At 39.2% G+C, this 25,706-nt stretch overlaps 2 protein-coding genes across 2 annotated transcripts; both read right to left on the bottom strand.

Moving 5' to 3' along the window:
- Nucleotides 1–1,657: 1,657 nt before the first annotated feature.
- Nucleotides 1,658–15,082, bottom strand: lmcd1 (LIM and cysteine-rich domains 1). The gene is made up of 8 exons (XM_044022981.1): nt 14,692–15,082; nt 14,333–14,528; nt 8,171–8,274; nt 7,647–7,902; nt 6,128–6,277; nt 5,646–5,897; nt 4,507–4,725; nt 1,658–3,779 (listed from the first exon to the last, which is right to left on the bottom strand). Exons 2-8 carry the CDS (start codon nt 14,357–14,359, stop codon nt 3,669–3,671), a joined length of 1,119 nt encoding a protein of 372 aa, XP_043878916.1. The 5' UTR covers nt 14,360–14,528; nt 14,692–15,082; the 3' UTR covers nt 1,658–3,668.
- A 2,244-nt stretch (nt 15,083–17,326) lies between these two features.
- Nucleotides 17,327–25,127, bottom strand: gmppb (GDP-mannose pyrophosphorylase B). Its single transcript, XM_044023379.1, has 10 exons — nt 25,034–25,127; nt 23,599–23,731; nt 23,421–23,501; nt 23,225–23,273; nt 22,444–22,586; nt 21,763–21,921; nt 21,531–21,609; nt 20,086–20,213; nt 19,817–19,999; nt 17,327–18,850 (listed from the first exon to the last, which is right to left on the bottom strand). Exons 2-10 carry the CDS (start codon nt 23,725–23,727, stop codon nt 18,719–18,721), a joined length of 1,083 nt encoding a protein of 360 aa, XP_043879314.1. The 5' UTR covers nt 23,728–23,731; nt 25,034–25,127; the 3' UTR covers nt 17,327–18,718.
- Between the last annotated feature and the right edge of the window lie 579 nt (nt 25,128–25,706).

The following is a 25,706-nucleotide window of genomic DNA, read 5'->3' as shown; positions in this document are numbered from 1 at the left end:
CCGGTCAATTTACCCTTTTTACTTATTTATTTTTTATTTTATTTTATTTATTTTTTTTAAAAAAGGAAAAAATAATACATTAAAAGAAAAAAAAAGATGAAAAACATTAAGTGCACAAGAAATCTTAGACTAACAGATACATGGAAATTAAGAGTGAATACAAAGAATTATGATGATAGTAATAATAATGATATGAAAATTATTTTATATAAAAAAAAAAATCTTACTAAGGGAAGAAGGGTCCAATAAAGTCAAAACAGCAGATGTCACCTTTACCCAACATTGAAACAGAAAAATTAGTATCTGAACAAAAGAATGATTAAAACTCAATTTCATGATTGAAAAACCTTGGATTGATGTCATTGATATTTTTATGTCCACTTACTGAAAATTATTTATTTGTCCTTTTGGGCCCTACATATTTTTAAAAATTTAATTTCTATCAAATTTAGCCAAATTATCTTATCTGTGCACAGAATGAGAGGAAGCATACCGGAATAGATCCTCCTCAAATCCTCCCCCATGACGAAGTGTGCTATTAAATATAAATACCTAGCAAACCAAATAAATTTGTCTCAGTTTGGAACTAAAAATATCCTTTTCTGGCTTTTCGTTCATGGTTCAGGAAACAGCTGTCAGACAGTCAGCTGAGTGACGCAACTGCTCAGGAACGGCAGACGAGAAACCACAGAAATATCTCACATTCCAGCATAGAGTAGGTCAGCACACAAAAACACACACACACACATACACACAAATAGTGATATTAGGATCTTTGACTGATGTCATAAATGAAACTGAATTGTATCAGTTACTGTCCAAAAACAGGTCACAGGTCACAGGTTTGAATCCTGGATGGACTGAGTGTGTGACTCAGTGTGGTGTTGTGCATGTTCTCGGCTTCCTCCTGTCCAGGTACATGCACACAGGGTGATAGGTCAACTGGAGTCTCTAAACTGACATGTATGTGTGATAGTGTGTGTGAACGGTCACTTGTCACTGCACGTTAACCCTGTGATGGACTGGTGATCTGTTCAAGGTGTACCTGCATCTGATGTCAGCTGGGAGTGGCTCCAGCGCTTGCTCTGTGACCCTGCACAGGTTAAGTAGTAAAAGATTAATTAATTCTTAATCAGATATAACATTCATTCATTCATTCATCTTCCACTGCTTTATCCTCCACATGAGGTGTCAATCCCAGCTTATATAGGGCAAAATGTGGGGTACACCCTGGACAGGTCGCCAGTCCATCACAGGGTGTCAGATATAACAGCAAAACATATAATCTAACATATATAATATCATTTGTAATATTTTGACAAAATACTGATGTAAATTTTCAACTTAAGTCGTCTAGTTTGAGATGGTCAGAAAACAAGGGTCTTTCTGCATGGAGCTTGCATGTTCTCCCTGCGTGTGCATGGGTCTGTCTCCCACAGACCAGATTTGGGTATTAGAATACTCTAAATTGATTATGAGTGTGAGAGTGGACGGTTGTTTGTCTCTATGTGACCCTGCGATGGACTGGCAAACTGTCCAGGGTGTACCCTGCTTTTGTCCTCTGTCAGCTGAATGGATGGATGTGAAAATCATTACCTGTCATTGAATGATTGCTCTCACTCTCTCTCTCTCTGAAGAGGTGACACACAACAAGAGGTTTAGTAAGAATGTATTTTTATTCTTGTCCATCCTGCTGTGGAAACACGAGCAGCAGGAGAATATCTTGTGATATGTGACAAAAAAACAAAGGACAAAACAGCATTCAAACATAACCATGCGTGGGATAATAATAATAATAATAATAATAATAATAATGATAATATTCATCCCCTGCAGTTCAAGACACACTCGCTTTGAAAAGTATGATGGATATGCATTGCCATTCACTATTCACAGAGGAAAACATAATTGGCTTTGTGTTGACTCCTTTTTCCTTCAGTGCAATTAAAAAAAAGCCTGAACAACACTCCATGGCACCAAAATACAAATACCATCTGTACTCACTGCTTTTTGTCCCATCAGAGTTATTGTTATTGCCAGTGGTTTACAGCGTGTACATTAACGTTTAATTTGTAAAATGAAAAAGAAAACTTAGATTTTTCTAAAAAGCTAAGCTAAGAACACTTGATATACATTAGAGATTGAAGAGCAAAGACTACAATGTAATCTATATTTATTGAACATAGCGTTATATTGATATATATATATCAAGGCACAGAATTATGTTAATTAGAGTTGACCTGATGATGTAAACACTCAAAGCAAAGTTACCATGCTAAAATCTTATCATTACATATGACACAAAGTTTCACGACACAATTCGTTGACAGTTTAATTCAAAACTGATAAAAACAATTTCCCTCAGAGCAGATTTTTGAGAAATCCTTGTTTATGATTTTACACAGAGATTATATATAGCATATCTTTGTGTGTATTTCACTTTATATTGTTCCTGTTTTACACTGTATCCAGTTTTTTGTGAAGTTACTTTTGCCATACAGAGCTGCTCGGATTCTTAAACCTTTGCTACATTTTTATCAAGGATATAAGTGAAGGCGTAAAGAAACATGAAGCAGTGCTCAGCAGCAGCAGCCAGAGGCTAAATCATCAAACAAATCTGTAGTTTAACTGTAACCGCACACAAGGAATAGAAGAGAAGGAAATTAAATATAATCACATATTAATCATACGTTTGTATTAAAAGCAGTGGGGGATGAACAAATGATCAGCTGTTGCATGCTAACTGCTAATAACTGATTATGATTATTCCAACCTTCCACCTGTCCAGTTCTCTTAGGTGTGAGATAAACAATGAGGTTGTTTCTGCTCAAAATATGTGTTATAGGTGAAACACAAATTTGTACAAACACAATTTTCTAGGATTGAAGAGTAATTTAAAAATAATACTTCTCCATGTACACATTAGTACACTGGGTGATTTCTGTATACCTGTAAATGTAATAATGATTATGCTACATTTTCTAGCAAATCTATGTTTCTGCCTATATCTTCTAAACTTCCTTTAACTTGATTTAAACGAGATTCATTTTTATTGTCTTTTAAATAATAATAAAAAAAGAGAATCTTGAAATGACACCTGATTACAGAAAAGTCCAAACAACTTTGAACATCAACAGCGTGAGTCGTGCGAGTTCTGGACCAAGAAAGTCACTAAAGACTAATGACTTTATATTGCTTTGCAAATTGTCTGATTAATAAATATAAATTATAATTTATTTCTTTAATCATCGTATTTGTTTATTCATTTTAATTTATATTGGTCCGCCAATGTGTGATCTGTTCTGAATAACTCCAGGCTGAAATCACCTCACCTGGCACCCGTCACTGTGAGGTACTTAAAGTGCTAATAAATCGACTGACTGTTTTGCTTCACTTAAAGTACTTTAAACACCTTGTGTCGGCAAATAAGTAGTACTTAAGACCCCATTGGAGTTAAAGAAGTGCCTGAGTGCCACAACTAAAGCTAAATCTCTTAAGTATTTTAAACACCAATAAATCAGCTGGGCATTTTGACGACTTATCCTGCATAATGTAAGTTTTCATTACTTATTTCTTTTATTTTATGTAAAAAAACAAACTTTTTTTGTCTTGTCTGACATTCACTAGTGATTCACTGTATCTGAAGAACCTCTATGGGTGTCGGTGTCTCAGTGTTGACAGGGAGTTTCCAGGCTTTGCCCACACTTCCAGCAGCAGTAATGTTGATGATGCCATGTCCGTCCATCTTCTGAAGCATGAAAAGACTGGCAGAAGATTAACTGAGGGAAGAGCGATAAGGGGAGTAAGAAGGAGAATACATAATTAAAAGTCACATTCATACATATACTTTTATACCACTTTTATTGCGTATTTATAGGTACACCTTGCTAATGTAACTATTTAATCAGCCAATCACATGACAGCTGATCTACTGGGATTTTTAAACACATCTATGGTCTGAAAAAGAGAAAATATTGAGTGAGTTATCTGGGAAATGTCTTTGTTGATGCCAGAGGTCAGAGAAAAATGACCAGACCGATTTGAAAAGATAGAAAGATAACACAAACTCAAATCACCTCTAGTTAGAGCCGTGGTATGGAGAAGATTATCTATGAACGCACAACACGTCAGACCTTGAAGCAGACGGGCTACAACAGCAAAAGACCTGTGGTTTGTGAGTGTATACAAGAACATGCCCCAAATACAGCTACATAGCCTGTGCTTGTAGAAAGGTACACATTATTTGTTGCTAGGGCTTATATCATTATTGAAGATGGTGTTTGGAAAATATACTCAAATTCAAGGGTAAAAAAAAAACCGTGGCAATGTGATGTGTCAGTGTTAGTTTATGTACAAAAAAGTACATACAGTAAAACCTGGTTTAGAGCATATATTGCATAGAAGTGTGGTATTGAATGGTTACGGTCATCCATATATTATTCCAGATTACATACATTCCTGTGTCGGATATATATCTTGTCTACTCAATTCACTGCCGTGTCTCACCTCATCACAGCCAGCACATCGCGGCCAAACCGTCTGACAGTAGTGTCGTCCACAGAACAGTCTCTGGTTGGACCAGAAGTAGACCAGGTCCACCAGTCCCTGGCCACACTCTGAACATGCGAAACATGTGGGATGCCACAGGGCATTATGGTAACCTGCACGCTCAGCATAAACTGCAGGACTCTCCTTGGCAACCTCCTCGTGGCAACCAGTGCAGCGCTAGAGGACAGAGAGAACAGGATTTAAAAATTAAGCGTCAAATTACTGTGTCCAGAGCCACAAGACATGTTTCATGTGCTGTGGATTTACTTGGGTCAGAAACGTCTTATTAAGGCATTTGGGGGAGATTGCAGTGTTACACAGTCTGATAGGAATGTGATAATTTATGCTAGAGTGCAAGATGGAAAGGGTTGGATATCTATTAGATGTAGGAGTCCAAAATCATTTAAGAGTGCAATTTAAAAGAAAGATATGATTTCATCTTTTTGAGGACACATGGAGACTTCTAATCAACATGTGAGTCACTGGCTGTTGATCAAGTTTAGCCGTTGTAAGTAAGTGGCAAACGTGTAGTCCTAAACCTGATCAGCACCATGAGAGTTTTCAGCAGAATGGTTATTAAGGTCTATTAAGAGAGTTTTTTTAAAGATTCAATCTCCAACTTCTACTGCTTTATCCTCCACTGGTGCCAATCCCTGCTGACATTGGGCTGAAAGATAGAGTACACCCTGGACAGGTCACCTGGCAATCACAGGGACACAAAGAGACAAACGACCATCCACTCTCACAACTACGTCACTTAGCATATTCCCCAAATCTGTATGTTTTTGGACTATGGGAGAAACAGACAGAAAACTCACGCACACACAGGGATGCACAATGTGCAAACTCAACAGAAAGACCCTTGTTCCGACAAAGGGCAAGAACCTAGGGCCTTCTAGCTGCAAATGCAAGAGTGCTAACCACTACACAAACCATGTGGACCCAATATTGATGTTAATATAGTAAAATGATAGGACCACAGAACCTTTCCTGAGAAAAAGAGGAGATTCCTCAAAAAGACTGAACCAGAATGTGTTTTTCTTGTTTGTGCAACCAAAAGAACCACATTTAAATTTTCTGTTGCCTTATCTCCTTACATATTCTTTCTTAGTGCCGTCATCTGTGCCGTTAGTGGAACCAGCAGAGGAGGAGGTGCAGCTATTGGTCGAGCCATGGTCCTGGTGCTGCAGAGCATCTTTCTTGTCACTGTTGCTGCGATCCTTAGCTTCTTTTGCAGTCCTCTGAATGGCTGCTTCCCTCAAAGCTGTGCCCTCGCCAGGTAAGGCCACCTCCGCGACTCCAAGCACCTCCTGCTTGTAGTTCTTCACAAACAGCAGCATAGAGGAAATCTGCAAGAAGATGTTGGAGAAGTTACAGTCAACCAACAACTAGAAAATAGCATTTTGTCAGCGTTTTACATCACCTGAAAGTTAATTTAAGTGTCTGATATTAGTAATATTGTGCTGTGGTGTGTAGTGTGGGTAATGGGTTACCCACACATAAGCATAAATATTGTAATGTTAGCATGTTTTCTGTGTTGTTTCTGAGTATGAGTAATAGCAGGTGTTTGATCCTCTACCTCCTCCTCACTGGCCAGGCTCTGACACTTCATGGGGTCCTGGTCATAGACAGGGAGCTGGCTGAGGAGCTGCTTGCGTCGCTCTGAAGCTCCATCCGTCCCTGAGACTGGCCGTCGACTTTTCGGGATGAGCTCCATGTACTGCACAGCCTAAGAGGGGTGTGGGGGATGTTTTAAATTACAGTTCAGGTAACAAGAATGTAGTGTTAACCAAAAGAAACTAATCAGAACTAATGCAATGTAAGGGGCCGTTTATATACAGCTTCTTTTGAGCATTTTTGAGTGTCAGACGTGTACTCAAACGAGACAAACACTGCAATCCATCTGTTTTTCCAAGCATGTTCATGACGTATTGAGTCACAGTTATCTCAGGAGCTCCCTCAGGCGTTTTTAGACACTGCATGTGAACTGCCATTAACAAAATGGTCCTGCAATACTCTGATGAAACCAACATAAACTCTGGAAAAGCTTAAAACATGAGACATCACTGGCCCTCCACTCTAAACCTTCCAGAAAACATGGATTTACAATAGTTCCCTCACTAACATGGCAGGATGCCATTCTTCTGCTTTGAGGTAATGGTTCTCAGCCTGTGTTTCAGTTGTCCTCACACACACACGCCAGGTGTTGTCAGTGATACATCTGTGTGTTGTCAGTCGCTTGCATCTGAGTAAGATCGTGACTAACGTGCAGCAGCAGCATGATACAAACACACAGTGGATGACACAAACAACATGCTGAAGATTTTAGACACAGATCTGGAGAACACTGCCAGTGTCAGCTCTGTCTATCCAACCACAGAAATGTCCCCCGCTACTGCAGAGATCAGTCATCATCATAATTATAGGCTGTGAAACGTAAAACATAGCTGAGCCCATTTTTTAATGGAAACCAGACTGCAGCAAGGCAGGAAGGGTAGGCAGAGCAGGCAACTGCCTGGGGCCACAAGCTTTTATGGGGCTCCAGAGAGAGCCTGTTTACATTAGTGCACAGCAACACCAGTTTTGTAAGATTGCACAGAAAACGGCAAAAACACAATGCCCAGAAAACCGTGAATGGGGCCTTAAGTTTGAGGCAGAGGAGAAGTTATCAGGTTTGGTTTGATCTTGAGCCTCCAACTCCTTTTTGACTGCAGTCCCCGAAATCTCTTCAAACACCCCTGCAGAGAGACGTCTGCAAGAACTACTATTCACTTGCATTAATGGTAATGTCTATTTTCATTTATTATTATTATTATCTTTATTGTTAATATTATTATTGTTATCATCATTATTATAATCATTTAGTTTTAAAACACTGTAAAACACTCGCTGCATGAAACTAAACTTAATGATAAACACTAATAGAAAATGCATTTTTACAACCAGTGCTCAAAACATTTACTAATGAATGTTTATGAATCCCTAACCCATGCTAAGTCAAAATCACTGCACCTTCAGATATACAGTATACTTATGAAGTGATAAAGTATGGCTGACACAGAGTGGCAGTCTGCTCTGTGTGTCGTTGTGATTCTCACCAGTTTCTGGTTGAGACTAGCTGGAGCCCAGTCGTATGTTGTGGTGCTGAATGTCGGGTCTTTGCGTGACACCACTGGATTTGTCACAATCATACGGTTCCTCTTGTACATACGAAGGCCGCCCCCTCCCTTGACTTTTGCTGTCAAATGGGAGCAGGGCGATTCAGAGAGAAGGCGTCCCATGCAGTGGTCATCCTCGAGGTCACCCCCAGGAGCGTGGTCGACCGTGCTGCAGCCACAAGTCATGCAGGCCTTCCTGTAACATTGAGAAGTGAAGACGATTGGGAGTGATGAGAGAAAAAACAGCACTGAGCTGTGGAAGAAAACAAAATCATGTTCCATGACCGGTTTAATAGTAATTTTGGATGGAATCAAATGCCAGATTTTTTAAATTTGATGTTCCTGAACAACTAACAAATGCAAAACCATGTTTCACTCCCACTGGGACTGCATCCAGCACTTTGTTTTTCATTTTGTTTCATTTTTCAGGCAGACAGGAATATTTTTGAAGAAAAGGCTTGTACCTCCAAGAATGTGGTTGAAATCCAGAGCAACTCTCTTTGCATATGAGACACACTGCTGCTCCATCTCCTCCTCCTGCTCCTCCTGCTCTCTGCTTTACAGACATCTGAGAGGAGGCACAAGAAATGAATGCTCAGCAAAAACACAAACACAAACATTGCAAGCATTAAAGGTCAAGGTTCAATATCTGGAACCACCTACTGGACTACATTGGCAATGAGGGGGCCCAGTCCCTTCAGAGGGGTCTACTGTATATGATGACCCTTGATGTACAATGCTTCTTGTTGAGTTAGGAGAAGAGTTACCAGACCATTTACACAAGGAAAGGTTTAGTCTGATATCTGGTGATATTGTGTATTCACTATAAACACATCCCATGAAAATGAAATTTAGCAGTAGCACAACTAAACAACAGGGGTTGAGCCAAAGTGACAACAAAATATAAGATTAACTGCATATAACACATCAAAACGGCAACATAGTTCCTGTTTTAATAATAAGATTCAGAGATAGAATATCTATGTGACCTAATGTGAGACTGAGACAGCAACAGAGAAAGTTCTGTTTGGTTTTCAAATGAACCAAGGGGAATGACAGGAGCTGTTGTGAGGATGATCTAAGTGAACTGAGAGCAGCATACAGTGTTAGAAAATCTGAAATATACCGACCAAAGATCAAAACAAAACAGTGACTTGAATCCACTAACATGTCTGTGTGTATCCACTGCCGAGTTTATCTCGCTCCTCTGTGCTCCACTGTTTTCCAAAACCTATTAAAACCACATGAGTGAGGAACACTGTTGCACTGAGTGTCATGTTTCTGAACACAACTTAGAGCCCACATGCATTGTCCTGTTGCACAACCGAAGCAACAAAGGTTGATTAATCTGCTGCTCAAATAGTCATACAACATAACGCAATACTTTGAGAAGATACATCAGGTAATCAGAGACCACAGCTGTTCATGGTCTATTTATGGAAACTGTTGACAATAAGATAAACATAAAACAATAACAATAGGTTTAACAGTCCCTCTGTTAGCTGAAGCTAATCCCAGATGACATTAGGTGAGAGAAAATAGAAATTAACGGTCATAAATCTAAGTCTGTTTGATCTGAAATCTTTGCAAAAACAACTTTTACTTCAGAGTGAGTGAAAGTGAGACTTTAATTTAAGTATGCACCAAAACACTGTCAATGAAAGTTCATTGTTGATCTTGGAGGTTGGAATCTGACATAAATAATCAGTTTTCAAAACTTCCTTTTGCATATTAAAACAACTGTAGAAAGATTTTCAGTTGACTAAAGACAAACTACCTGAAGATGGAATGACGACGACTATGCTTGTTTGCTGAGAAGGGGAACATACTCTACTTTAATAAATATGGCCAAACACACGTAGAGGTAACGGAAGAGACGACAGTGATGATGAAGATGTGAGAGGAAATAAGAATTTTCACAGTAAGTGTGGGAGGAAGAGCCAGGGCGTGAACGCACACAGACACAGGGTGGATGATCTCACTGGTCCACCCAGTGATATCATCTGTGCTGACAAACTCCACAGAGTATTCCTCCTCATTCACTTAATTTTTCATCTTCACACGATCATATTCTTTTGTACACTGTCTAATCAGAGAGAGAGATTATAGTGAAATTATTCAGCTTGTGTCATTTCACCATAAAGGTGAAAATTAGGTTTAGAAGTGGTTAGATGCTTAGAGTTAAAGTAAACATCAAATGAAATAAGTGTGTGTGTGTACTTATATGGGTATTTTTTTGAGGACCAACCTAACCTATGAAACTAAGAAGTGAGGACCTTTTGGCTGGTCCCCACGTATGTGTGTGCTGTATTTGGCATGTAACCTGACAATTGTTCTGTTTAACACAACCTGCTGCTATTTGTCTCACAGACAGATGGACAGGTGGATGATCCATCAGGTATCTGCAGTACATCTGCAGTACAAACCTCTCCTTGGGGAGACATTCATACACACAATAGATTGTATATTTATTTGGTGAGAAGAATCTTAAACTACAAAGAAGCTGCCAACAGCTTCCTCTTTATACCCAACACCAATGTTTGGGGCATGAGGGTCAGTTTACATTCACAGAGATGTAACATCATTACATCATTACAGCTAAATGGGATGAGCTTCAAGGACAAAGCAGAGTTGTATAAAGTTGACATTCGTTGACACAAACACAATATTATGCAGGTAGGTTTTGTGCGATCTTGAAATACTCTATAAAACCTGTTTTTTTCCATCTTGAAATAAAGAACCATGACCAGAAACAAACAGCCAGAGCAAAAGTAAACTTAATGCTGTTGTTAGTGATGTCATCTTTTGACTAACTTTTTGGCAAACATTCAGTCTGTTGCTACCATTAGCCCAACCCTAGTCCATGTATTTTTCTAAACACAAACACAAGAGGAAAGGATACTCCCTCTTATGTTTGTTACTTCTACCAAGGAGGGTATGTTTTAAGTGAGCATTACAACTCAAAGGTTATATTTCATTTTGATGAAACAAAGAAATATTTAGATTTTGGTTGTGATCTCAATGTGGATTTGTTATTTTAAAGAACTGTTTACCTTAACCTAGATCTATGTTTCCGTGTAGTATGAATGGAATCTGGATCAAGAGCTACATCTCAAGCAGTGTGTGAGTGCATTAACCCAAGTAGTAAGCAAAAGTACTGACTACATGTACTGTCACATGAACTGACAGAGGTGACTGTGTGATTCCTTTACCAAAGGCCCAGGGTGATGCTCTCTGAGGTACTTCTCTCTAGTATTCTTGGAGTTAACATATCAGAGCTGGTCATTAGTGGTGAGGAGTGACAGAGGAGTGTGTTCATTGAAGGTGTGAAGTGTGTGCGACTGTGGACAGACTGGTGATCAGCTCGTGTTGAAAAGGCCGCAGTGATGGCGGCTGGAACAGAAACAGCTGAAGAAGACTTTGTTACATCCCAGTGGATCACACCAACTCTCATTTATAGTGTGTTTCCTGTCATGTCACCAAACAACCACCAGTCAACAGTCAACCTTCTTTTTTTTTCTCTCTCTTTTTCTTCATTCTATGACAGTTGGCGTCCCACTGGAGCCAGTTTAACATTCCAATCAAATGCCGCAGTTTGATTAATTTTTCTAAGTTGGTCTATGTTTATTCTTCACTGAAATCCAATCAATAAAAATAACATTTGTTTCATGGTATAATCACCAGTGACTCACCGATGAGACTCAGTGAGACCAGACCATGACTCTAAACTTTGCCCAGATCAGAAATTATTCATCCTGAAACCCAATAAAACACAGGTATTACATCTGTCCTCAGATAAGGTCATGAGTCATCTTGTTTACTCATTTCAGGTAGTTTTACTTTTTTGGCTTGGTTCTGGTTAAATGTTCTGTTGATTACATTCCTCACCCTAATTCATTGCACCTTACCAGCCTTTGTATTTCACAGTTCCTGTGGACAGCGTCTCTGCCTTTTTTTTAGCCTGCCTTTTGATTTTTACAGGACTGTTAATCTTTGTTCTAACCTCTGCCTGATCGCCAGTAAAAAGTATCTGGCTCTGAATCATCTGAGTTCATCAGAGCAGGGGACAAATCAGATCGTGTTGACTACATCTCAACTCCAATAACTTTTTTATTTCAGCTAAAATAAGATTCCTCGTACGTTTTTTTAAAATACAGTATATGCAACATGTTGTGGCTTTAATTTTGAAACAAAAAGGCATTTGTCTTCAATGAATATTTTAGCCTTGCTTTTTTTAGCTTTTCTGTTGAACTGCTGAATGGTGAAAGGTACCATTGTTCTGACTGAGAAGTTTTTAAGAGTGAAACTTGAACTTGAACATGAAACTTGCTTTTTTTTCTCCCCAGAAAGAGGGCAACATGTGGCAGCTCTATATTTAGTGGTCAGATAAGGCGGGTATGTTGGATCAGACTCTGCTGAGCCTCGCTGAGTAACTCCAAACACGTCTGCTATGCAAAACTGCAGGAAATGCTGTGAGATAAGAGGCTGGAGGTCAGAGAAGGGTGAGTTGACCTGCTGCAGTTTGACATCCTGCAAGCCCACAACTTGTACATGAGGCATCCTAGATATTCCCTGATGTTTTCAGACAATGTGCCACAAATAAGTTGGGGTTTGTCACTTTTGTCACTCCCTTACAAATCGGGATAGATTTAAAAAAAGATTTTTCCCTCAAATTCTGTGAAAAAAAGGAGTAAAGAAAGAAAGAAATTCTTAATGATTCAACTTTATCTGGTCTGCAAATATTTTTGTACCTTAGCTACAAGGACTTCTCCAGACTGTCCTGAAACCCAAAATACAGGGCTAATGCAGGCCCAAGGACTAAACCCACAACCTCAAACTTCTGAATGCTCATGTTACTTCAGTGCCTTTTTACACATGGTCAAAAGAAGCGGCCAAATTTGTCCCAGTCCCAGAAAACAAGAGCCAGAAGACCTAAGAAAAATAATGAAACGGGTCTTTACTCCAGGAAGTTCTGCGGTTAAATTTTGACGAAGCTCAATGTATTTGGAATTACAACATGAAAACAGTGAAAATGCTCAGACAGAAACTGTCTTATGTATCGATATTGGTAGTGTGGTATGATTGTTACAGTGTGTGTGGGCAGTTATTTCCAACCTAGTGATGGCACTTTTTCCATCAGCTGGGTACAAACATGGGTGAGGGGGATGAAACCCTCGACAGGTGACACTGATCTGTCAGGTTATCTGTCTCAGACTAATGTGACCTCTGCACACACACACACACACACACACACACACACACACACACACACACACACACACACACACACACACAGCCAGAGACTGCATTAGGGAGGGATCTGTGAGAGACAAATGCCTGGCAGAACCAGCAGGGGGATCAGGTCTTTGATGTGATGTATGAGTTTTACTGACTGAATTAGAAATTGGATGTGAATGAGCCTTAGAGATTCATCCAAACTTAAAGCTGTAGTGCATAACTTTTAAATATAAATTCATATCTGTTACATTCAAACCATCGTCAGCTGCGTCCACACAATGCAGATTTGCTCCTCACTATTCTCTCTATGCTTCTGAGTATGGCAGTGTTTTTATCATGTTGCCCAGGCAGCACAAGGAGTTTTACATCGCGACTGAAGGAAACAAGGCAGAAACAAACCAGCTACAAGGTGCTGGTAAAGTAAGACAGATGCATGTTGAAAATGACTTGTCACGACCAAATCGCTTGAAAATTGTCCTGAATTTGTGTCATTTGATCCCAAGTACGTGCCTGATTATGTCAATCACAGCTGCTGCTGTTCCTGCACCACACAGCTCCAACTTTCCTGGATACAGTCTGGATGAGTAACATTACATTGAAACAGATATGATGTATTGGGGTTAATGTATCTATATGTGACACATTTAAAGCAAAAATCGAACGTCTTGCTCTTATATGTGAGCTTTTATTTTAAATATTTATCTGTAAAATGCTATATAATGGTCAGAAAGTTTGAATTTATTCATTGAATATGTAAAGAAAAACTCACTATAGGCAGCCCAGTGCCAAAAGCTTCAACAGCAACTTATAAGCCATTAGCTTTGCCAAATTTTTAATTAACAGCAGCAGAAAAACAAGTTCATTGCTAACAACAGCTAGTTTGTCAGTGAGAAACTCTGAGGTGAGCAGCTGATTTTCAAAAGCCCATGAAACAACTCAAATATAATAAGTAACTCAGTAACTTGCTCTTGTAGGCTTGCACAGGACGCAGGACAGTTCATTCATTCATTCACAAATTATCAGAGTAACTGAGCCTAATAACAGGTGAAAACATAATTCCATTTGTCATCGCAAAGAATGGAAATAAACTTAACTTGAACAACGGCTGAATAAAAGAATAATGAATTATGAATTATAATGAATTATGACTAAATGAAAGTCTGATTATGAGGCTGAATGTCTGATGGGACAGAGCAGAAATGTGAGATGTTTCAAAAGGGATGTGGATAAATCCTTCTCAGTCCTCTAACTTAAAGATTCTGGTGTTTTTGTGGACACAGAATGGCAGGTAAGTAACACATAAATCCAAATGTTGACCCTTGACCTCAACTTTACTACTAAGTATTAATGAAAAAGTGTTTCAGCTGAAGTAAATGTCTCTGTCCTACCTTTGCCATGGCTGAGCTCACGTCCATGGTTTCCAGCGTCAGTCAGTGGTTCCGCTCCTCGGCTCCTCACTTCTCTCTGCCTCTGCTCCTCCAGAACAATGGGACTTTAAATTCCTCTCCTGTTGGCCACACTTCCTCTCTCCCCGCCCACAGACGCTCCTGCCGCTGCTCTGCTACGCCGGCTCTCCACAGCCCACTGCAATTTCAAAGTCTAGACTTCATTCTCATTCCTGCTGAGCAACATCAACTCTCCTCCTCACTTTCAACCTTCACTGAAAAAGTCTTTTTTTTCAATTTGCCACCCGATTCCACTCTTCACTTTCACATTCTGACTTTCTTTCCTACGTTTGTAAACTCACCTGTCTCGTCTTCAGTTAAGGACTCCTGCTCTTTCTTTTCTCCTCAGTTTCCTCCTCTATGATCCACTTCCCTTTTGTCTGATTGCAAAGCTTTCCTTCTCCACCCACTGCAACTGAAATTAACAGGTTTCTTCACCTCCTGATTTTACTCCAACATGCCACTGAAGGGAAATTTCTTTCTGCCTTTCAGTGAAACAGAGGCTCCTTCATAGCACCTTGTGCTGAGCAGTGAATTCTCTCCTTTGATAAATATTGCAGCTACCTGCTAAGTTACAGACAGGTAGAAATCCGGGAGAGTTGTGGACTAAACAGCAGTCAGTATGACTTCATAAGTTCAGCCCCGAGTCTGAGGGCACCGCAGCACTACCTGGTTTAGTGAGGCCTGACTGGGCTCTTTGTGTTTTTAATCTGAGACAAAGACAGAAGGAGCCCTGAGGGATTCCCTGTTCAGCTCTCACTCTGCCAGCCAGTCAGAAAGGAGTCTGAAAAAACGCTCAGCCAATAAAAACATCACAGATTCCTCCTCCTATTTCTTCTCCTCCTCCTCCTCGTCCTCTCATTCTGCAGCCTTTCAATGGCTCAGGAGAATAAAGACCACAGTACCAACCTAGTTTTATTGTGTGGCTTTGTGTTCATAACATTGTCTGGATTTATATCAGTGGTGTGTAACTTTAAAATATAAACGAATGACTGTTACATTCAAACCCCTGTCAAATGAGTTCATACAATGCTGATTATGTTTTTCAGCTCCACATGACTCCCTCTCGATCTCGTGTCGCCCGGTGACATTCCCATGCTGCACACAGGAAGTGATTTGTTTTATGTCCAGACACGCAGAGACAAAAGTAACACTGCGCGAGTAAAGCAAACGGGTTGCAGTTTGACTGAAAAATCTAAGTGCCAACAAACTGTGTCAGAAGTGGACGCTACAGTTCAAACATCCTGCTCATCCAGCAGTTTGATGTCCCTCTGCTGCTGCTGAATACAAACAAACGCTCCCTGAATCAGGTCTGATAAGCCGTGTTTCCACTGAGTGGAACAGTTCAGTTCAATATGGCATGTATTTTTTTGCTTTTCAATTAGGAACAGTACCAAAAAACAACCAGGCCCAACCATTCCATTTTTCAGTGCCGTTCTCACCAGAGTAATGGTAGGGTACAGTACGGGTGGAGATAGACCCATAACACTCAGCTGATTGGGTGACAGAAAAGTGCCACTCCCTTTTGACCGAGGCTCCTGGATGTCCTTCATTGCTGTCTGTTGTGTCATGTTTGATGTCGTCGTTCATGGTTGTTGCACCAATACGACACTGCACTGCGCAAGCCTGACCCAGGGCTTTACTGTTCCAAACTGTACCATGATGGAAACACGGCAACAGTATTACTTGACAGAGCCTGTTTTCAGACAACAAACAAATCAACCAAAACGTACTCACTGTAGCTTCAAATTCTTCTCTCCAACCTGACTGGTGAGCACTTCTTCCTATCCCTGGTGATTTTGTTTGTAGAGGCTCTTTTCCCTCAGCATTTGCAGCCCCTCAAAAAAGAGAAGAGGAGCTTTGACTGTAACCGAATGCCGTCTCTCAAGCTGCAGAATCACATCCTTTCCTTGTGTGAGAGGCACCATAAAGTTCTGCTGGGTGTGGTGTGTCCTGTCAATTAACACCAGCTTGGTGAAGCTGAGGAACCAGGGAATAAGGAAACACATCAATCTTCCATGGTGGCTCCTAATAACTTTTGGTGTTGACACATCAGGATCAACCTTCCAGGTGTTAGTTTCTTGCCGTTAGTTTGTCAAGTGAAGTTTCCATGCTGATTATCTATATTTTGATTCTGCATTTAGTAAATGTCTCCAATCACTACTCTTAAGAGTCAGGTGATGAACGAAAACACTGAGCAACCAGAGAGATGCCTCATTTCTCCAGAACCAGACAGCTGCAATTGAAAGAGCCCTGCAGCGCCCCCTGGTGGATGACCTACAGCTGTTCTTCACAGCTCTGACAGATGTGGCCACCTGAATTTCAAGAGTCACAACTGGAATGGTGAGGTTTAAAAGTAAAGATATATTTTTTATTATTAATAATAACAATAATAATAATGATAATAATAATAATAAAAGTAACATAATGTAAAATGTCTGTAATAATTAGAGAATTCAGGATTTTGAGATAAAATAATGTTTGTTTGAAATGTGCTGGTCTTTTTATTGTAAGTGGCTGAACATTTTTAGGCCATTAAACTTTAGATCTCATACTATTGACGCCTAAAACACATTGCAAATCAGCTTAAAAGGCTGAAATGTCTTCTTCTAATTCAAATGTTTTTCAACATGTTTTACTTGTGTTAATTCTAATTTTTTTTTTTCCCATCAATCCATTATCTACCACTTTATCCTCCACTGGAGGGTTAGGATAACAGAGGGTGCTGTGCCAATCTCTGCTGAAAAAAAATAGGAAAAATATAATTCGTAAGAGTTAAGATCCTAAACGTCTAGAGAGCACATTTCCCACAGAACACAACAAGACAATGAAAATCAGTAAACATATAATGGTTTGCACAGGTGGATAAGTTACTAATCACATCCATTAAAATAATCAATAACACTTATAAGATCAAAAACAAAACAAGAGCCCATGTTTGAATGTGGATAGATTATATTATTCTCTTTAAAAAGACTTTATTACGAGAGTTTACTTCATTCATTCAGACACAGAGTCTTCACATGTTCAGTATCTTAAATACTGTTTTATCACTAACTGCATAACAACCATAGTGGCACTGCATAATATTCAGAGACCAGTGCCTCATGTCTGGAATTACAGCACTTTATCTGCTGTGTTTTACAAGACATCAGGTCAAACCTGATTCTGTGCTCCAGAAGCCTTCAACTTCTCATCGGTTTTATTTAACATTACCTCTACTGATGATTTCTCAAGTTGACATAAAGCCTTCATTTGACTGTGTACAGTAAAATCTGTTTCAAACTGACATAATGCTTATGGACGCAGACAGAGTGAGACGTCTCAGTAACTACTGGGCAGACAAACATGAAATTTGGCTCATGGTCCCGAAAGGATGAATCGTAATGAGTTCATAGAAGGATCCCTCTATAAGCAATGAATGAATTTGCAGCAGCATAGAAACAAGATCTCTATATAATTCCTAGAGTCAATCTCAAATAACTACTTAAAAATTAAATTACTTAAAAACAAAATCTTGCTATATTTACCTTTTCAGAGAAGTAAACAGTTTGGCAACAAAACAAACAAACCTTTAACCAAGTTTACAGAGAAAATTTGATAACCAGTTAAAGCTAACCCTAACCCATTGATCAATATTTTATACATAAACAGTTATCAAATCACTTTCATCAGAAGGATGCAAACATGATTCCAATCAAAGGATGACATTTCTGTATGGCTGCTGGACTTTCACAGATTCAGACGCTGTATTTACAACTTGTTCAGTTTCTTTAAGATGTGCATAATTAAAACCGATGCTGCATTTCTTTGTCAAATCTAAAAATCTTTCAGTGCCAACATGTCAAGGTAGTGTGATCCTTCACAGATTTGCTGTAGCTGAATCCAAAAAGAGTGCATCTAAAAAGCAGTTTCTTCCTAAAAACACTCAGGATTAGTCCCTCCACCAGTGCAGGTAAACCAGCCTGCCTCCAACCTTTACTCCATCCAATAAAGCAGTGTTCACACGACATGTTCACCATCTGCCAGTTTCAGGGCATTAGCATTTCATATTTTACCTGAAATGGAGACGCAAACTTTAATAAGCCTGATGGTTCAGAATGCTTATTGACACATCGTCATATGCTTATTCCATTGTGTCTGATAGATGGAAGGTGCAGCCAAGCAGGGCAAAAAACGAGTCCAAATTAATATAATGTTAAAAAAGAGCCTTCTTTTTCCTCTACTCCCCTCTTCTCGTCTGTTTTCCCCTATCTCTCTCTCTCTCACTTTCTCTGGCACAGTTTGGGTATTCAATAAAGTTCAAGAAAATGTCTTATCCACCCGATGCTACATGATAATCCTGGGTTCTGGTACCGACTCGTTGATGGATTTGTGAGGCAGGACATTGGCACCATTAAGGTAAAGCTCGTCATTCACGATGACATCCTCCCCCAGCACGGTCACATTCTCCATACGGACCTGATGACGAACACAAACATAGAGATGAGTCACTGTCACACCTGACAACCGTCAGGTATCTGCACACACAGCATGACACACCTTAAAGTGTTGTGACTAGTGTGTGATGTGAGGAGTTAGCTTGTTATTTTTGGAGGTAAAGAGAAGGACTGGGTGTCATTTTATGTTTTTTTGGACTGCAACTGCTGTACATGAAAACACAAAGTCTGCCTGCTCTCATTAGGACTGCAAAGATTAAATTCATGATTAATCAATTACGACATTAATCACCAACTATTTCGATGATCAATCAGCGTGTCTGTGTGTTGAGTGTGGCTTTTTCGACTTCTTAAATGTAAATATTTTCTGGTTTCTTTGCTCCATTTAACAAACAAATAATTCAAATTGAATCATTTTGGTTTGTGGAGTAGATATTAGCGAAAATCATCACCTAACCTGAACCCTAACCCATTTTCAAATATTTTCTGGAGCAAACAATAAATCGATGACAAAAGCTGCACTTTTCAGTCGTCACTCTTGCACATGTACATGTTTGTCTCTTGGCAGCTTAGAGGAGATGAGATGATGCCTCAGTTTCATAGGTTTTCTTTGGGTACAATTAAAAAGAGACCTAGTTTTGATGATGTCACCAAGCAGCATGGGATCAAGGGAAGTATAGTCAGGGAAATGGGTAAAGGTAATTTAAAGGCATGACCTGCAGGTTTGATAATTATGATCATAAACGTCAGTGATTCCTGTTGAGTTTAAATCCTCTGTCTTATTTTCACACCCACACAGGAGAGGTCAGACAGTAGCAGTTTGATTATGTAGCTTTTCCCTAAGAGTATAACTAACTAACTGCCAACTGTATATTTACTGACACATCTCCGCTTTCACGGTCTGTGTTACTGTGGCACTTGACAGCACAACTGAGAAATCAGCAAATTATCTTTGTTGTTTTAGAAAAAAACAATGTCGTCCACTCACCCACTGGCCAACAGAGGAGCTCCACCCCACGATGCAGCTCTCCAGCCAAGAGTGCGATCGCACTCGCGCCCCTCTCAGTACTGTGCAGCGTTTTATCCTGACACCGTCCTCCACAACCACACCAGCACCGATGGTCACATTTGGGCCAATTGTGCAGTTCTCCCCGATCTGAGCTGTCGGGTCCTGCAGAGTGAAGACAAAGAAGATTATGATAGAGTACCGTTCTTTATATGGACTATGCTTCCATAGAGCCAAAGAGCTGCACTCACCACCAGAACGTTGCCAAGGAAACGGGGCCCTGTGTGTAGCCTCTCAGGGGCATGTTGTCGTACAGACTGAAGGTACATACACATCCCTGTCAGAAAGTCTTTAGGCTGACCAATGTCCATCCAGAAACCTGCAGACACACAATGATAATCAGTTACAGCAGTTATTTACCATGGAAACAAGGACAAAAAAACAGGATGTTCCCTTGTATTTTTGGGATGTGTGACCATAGCTAATCTGGTCCTTATTTTACTAAATTTCACTGATTTGATTTGATTGAGTTTTCCTAACGAGAAATCACTTTACTGAAAATCAGTTAAAACATTATGTGAACATAAAATCTTTTGTCGTGATATAGTTAAGTCTTAATCAGTCCCAAATTTAATGTTGTGTCAATGTTCTGACAGCAGATCCAGATAAATATAAGGCTTTAAAGAAGGAAAAAAAATCCCCTTCAAGAAATAAGATTCAATTCAATGGGCAGGGAGCTACTCGCGATGTCTTAGGAAGGAAAGCAAAGCCACTAGGAGGACAAGAGTCAGTGACTCAGAAGAGTGAGTCTGTCTGGACTACAGGACAAGAGGGATACTGGAATATTAAATTGTTTGAACAGTAGATCTGTGCTTCTCTACAAACAATTCCTCTCCAGAACTACACAAGTTCAGTGATATAGAGAAACACTTACATCTGGTAGAGCTGTGAGCTGCAGAGACCAAAGCAATCACACAGGTCAACTTCTCAAAACTGCCACTGAACTTTTTACATAAATAATATAAGTAATTCTAGTCTGACACCAGACACTGAAAACATGTTTCAAAATTCCCAAAAATTCCCTTTTTACATGATCATCATCACTGGTCTGGAACAAGAAGTACAACTTTTCTGATTTTAGACTAAATAACCTTCACATTCACAAAAACAACCTTAATCTGTTGGAGGAGCTGACTACTTCACACAAACAGCTGTGTCTTCACAGATCAAATACACTCAGTTCAGGTTTGTGGAAAAAGACCAACACTATTCCTGTTTTTTTTTTCTTTATATATAGAATGAGGTAAATGAGTGACAACAAGTAATTGCTCTAACTAGGATCTAACCAGGTCGAGACAGTTGTGTCCTGTACAGTGTAGCATTAATGTAGGGTTGCAACAATTAATCAGTTATTTTGATTATCTGATTGTGTGTTGTTTGTTAATAATTAAAACATGTTTTGTGGTTTGTCAGCATCTTAAAAGTAAATATTTGACTGATTCATTTTGGTTTGTGGACAAAACAAATGAATTGAATTATCAGTTTGGGAAAACAGCTTATCAATGAATCGAGAAAACAATAGACAGATTCATCGATTATTAAAATAATTGTTTGTAGCAGCCCGAGACTTACGTTTCCCACATTAACAGCCATGGTGTAATATTGTATAGTATAGTGTGTTGTGGTCTGTAGTTACCTTGGAGCTCCATGGCGTACAGCTGACCCTCCTCTGCCATGACAGGAAATATTTCTTTCTCTATGGAAGTTGGCCTTAGCTGCAAAATAAATAAAAAAAGTCACAACTATTTACAAAAAACAAACAAAAATGCAGTTTCTGGATATTCATCATCATTATCAACACAAAAGGCTCTTTACATTCAATTAAGACAGTAAAAGTTAAAGTGAGTAAGTGAGAGAGAGCGTCTTACCTGGATCCTGCTGAGCATGCTGGGATTGAAGATGTACATGCCGGCATTGATTTTGTTTGAGACAAAGACTTGAGGTTTCTCAACAAAACGATGGATCCTCCCGTTCTCTGTCTCAAACACCACCACACCGTACTTAGAAGGCTCCTCCACCCGAGTTACCTTCACACACATACAACAGCCTTCAATAGTTGCTCTGACCAGAAAACTGTGGTTTATTGGTTTATTTGCAGGTTGGATTGGGCTGACAAAGCTATAACAGTTGTGTCTTATTACTAAGAAATCTGCTTTTGTTCATATTTTAGAAACAATGAATGAAACATTCAAATACAGTATGTAAATGACTAACTGCATACAGTACTGTTCAAAAGTCTTCAGCCACCTTTATTTGATTTGTTGTTTTGGCAATGCGATAATGACTATACAGTATAATTATTTCATAATCACTGAATATAAACAGATCCAGAATATATGGTAAACTTGCATGTAAAATAACAAATTCATTGACAGTTTGCTGATATATAAGACCAACTTTTAGTCACATTTTTCAATCCAAATGCTAATGATTAGTGTTCCCCTTAGACCTTTGCATAGTACTGTAACTTTATTCATTTTAATTTCTACTGCGAGTACTGTCTGTCTGAAGCTACAAAAAGACACTTTATTTCTTTCCATCTCTCTCACCACTATGGTTCCCTCCTTGCCATGATTGTGGTGGAACTGCAGAAGATCTTTGAAGGGAAAATCACAGATGACGTCTGAATTCAGGACAAAAAATGGTTCGTTGTCGACATCCAACAGTTCTCGAGCCAACGCCAGAGGACCCGCTGTACACAACACATACACATGTCTCATCTTTATTGACCAAATTAAGTTTAAGCTCCAAATGGAACAACAAGAGTGCTGCAAATACTCTGTTGATAAGTTGATCAACAGAAAATTAGGCAACTATTTGATAATAAATCAAACTGTAGAACTATACAGGACACTCAGACACAGTTCTGCAGGCCATGTTAGACTGGCGGTTATGGCTAAAGGTATGGCGATGATCCAGTACTTCATTTATGGATTAAAACCCAATTTATTAATTAGATTAATACCCAAGTTTTGCAATCACATGTCCAGCTATCACATGTGGGTGTCCAAATTCTTATGGTAATAAAAGGTAGACTCAGGCAGAAGTAGAGTCTCTCCTTTGTTAAACATTTACATGCTTCTACAAGAAAAAAAATGAATAAAAAAGATAAACTCAGATGCAGATGACACCACCACATCTTACCTCACATTCTCATGGAATGATAACAGTCCCATTACTTAGAGGTTTGAACAAATCAGAGACTGAAGGTAAATGCAGACAAACCTGGGATACTTATCTAAAACTCAAAAAAGCAAAAAACTTGCAGTAGCTTGTGTCATGGGTTTCAGTGATATGACTGTAGAAACACTTTAATGATGTGGAACTCACCAGTTCCCAAAGGCTCTGTCTCATGAGACAAGGAGATTTTAATCCCAAGCTGAAGACAGAAAAGAAAAACATTCAGAATAGTATGGGAGCAAACAAAAATAATCATTGTGTATATCTCCAATTGTAGTCAAATTATTAATGTGGGTGTGTTTCACAGCTATAATAATGTGTCATTCTGATGGTTTGTTGTACGTACTCTCTGTTCCTGGACTCTCATCTCTCTCTCCAGCAGCTCAGACATGTAGCTCACGGCCAGAACCACATGGTCCACCCCAGCCTGTGAGTACATACACAAAGATTGACCAATTAACTTCTGTAGAGACAAGAAAATCAGAAGCACAGAATGACACATGAGCTGGGTGTCTCCTCCATACCTTGACCAGAGCCTCCACCTGGTGCATCAGGATGGGTTTATTGCAGAACTCCACCAGTGGTTTGGGAACGCTTAGGGTTAGTGGTCGGAGCCGTGTCCCATACCCTCCTACCAGGATCAAAGCCTTCATGCTTCTAAAAAATGATCAAACATTGAGCAGTGTAACAACCGCAACTCATCAATAATAGAACCAGAACTAGCCTACACAAGAAGACAAGTGAGTACAGTGGCTGACAATGAACTGAGAATTGTCAAGACAATCAAATTTAACTTCATGACTACACATATACTGTTTAATCAGAGGGTAGATCTGTGAAACAATTGTCTTTTAGACTGACGCATTGCAAGTTATTTGTAACTAAGTTGTTCATCAAGTAAGTTCAACCTATTGTAAAATTCTGAAGAGTGGCATGACTTGTTCTGCGACCAAAGAGGCAACAGTCTCGCATAACCAGATACTCACTATGAAGGAGAATCAAATGTAAGCGTTTATCACAAAGTTCACTCCTGCACACCCAGATTGTCAAGTCAACAGAGGGCCAATAAAGTGATTGGCAGTGACAACTTTACAGGTTTGTACTGTTGATGAGATAAAAATGAAATCCAAGATAATGTGGTCTGATCAAACAAGGATGAATACCAAATATGTATATAGAAGGTAGAAATGACTACTAAATAGTTGTGAATTTAAGTTGTAATAACAGGTAAATACTCATAAAAGAATATATGGTCTGACTGTCAATATTTATGTACTAATATAATCATATAGTAAGGTCTGCTAAATACTCACCTAACAATATCAACTATGTACTTGTTGAATGAATTAATGAAAACAGAAAGTATTGTTCAAAAAGGAGTAAGATGAAACACCTGTGTACCTGGTTTTACCCCTGTTCTCTTCTCTTTCAGTGTCAATTCAACTTAAATCAGGTCTCTAGGATGTTTTTACAAAACAAAACTAGACAGCATTGGAACATACTGGAACATATTACACTATATACACTCAACACGTTCCCTGTCCTCTTCTCTATATCTTGAAATGTAGTATATAGTATAAACTGAAAAACTGGGGACTCAAGTAAGACTGTAGACGTCTGAGAACTAAAGTAATAACGTAGTAATTTCACTTTACAGTAGTGGAACAGCTGCTGTCTTGGGCGTTAGCTTCCACTTTCGCGACTACACAAATTCACATATTTATGAATAAACTTTAGAGTGTTATTAAGTGATTTAGTCAGACATTATAATTTATAATAGGCTGAATAAATACACGTTGAACTCTGACACAAACTGACTTGCAGTGGCAGTAGCTAACGATGTTAGCCAAGGTGGCTAACATCCATTTCTCAGCAGTTAACAACTAATGCCCACTCGCTGAGAATAGTATCTGTGTGTCTTCGGTGTGTGTGGAAGTGGAAAACACGAAGAAAACTTACAGGGATTTGTTGTCCAAAAGTGTCCAGGAGGTCTGTAAAACAGTGGAACCGTGAATGACACGTAAGACTGTTCAAACACGGGATTGCGTCAAGATCACGTGACACCGACATTTTCCGGCGCACAATTTCAAAATAAATGTTGGGGCATTCAGTCCTGTACATGTCGCTCACGTAACCACTCATCTTCTGGCCTTTATTGATTGAATTTAGATTACAACCGAGTGTTTATACGTCTGACATGTTACCATACAACACATCGAATGGAACGCTATTGGAAATATCACATAAATATACTGAAAACAGGAGATTGTCTTGAATCCGTATGCGATCAACCTTGCTTGACTTTTATCTGCCCAATTTGCACTATGAATGTTTACAAATCATTACTTTCGTGGCCGTTTGTTTATTTCCATATGTTTGTATATAAGATGAACAAAAAGAACACTGTTAAATTAAGTAAGCTGTTCATACTTTTTTTCATACGAATGTCCATACATTTTTGATTGACACATTCCTTGATATCCGGTCTTCGTCTAACTGCATTCACCGACTCGCATTTTGAAATCTATCGTAGTCTTAATCAAAGATGCTAATGTTACTGGACTTAAAACGCATATTGTATTTAATGCTTTCAAAATTCCAGGTTAAAGAAATTTAGACCAAAACAACAACG

The sequence above is a fragment of the Solea senegalensis genome, linkage group LG4 (assembly GCF_019176455.1).
Source record: "Solea senegalensis isolate Sse05_10M linkage group LG4, IFAPA_SoseM_1, whole genome shotgun sequence".
NCBI lineage: Eukaryota > Metazoa > Chordata > Actinopteri > Pleuronectiformes > Soleidae > Solea > Solea senegalensis.
Note: the sequence above shows the minus strand (reverse complement) of the source record. Positions and strands in the feature narration are given on the sequence as shown.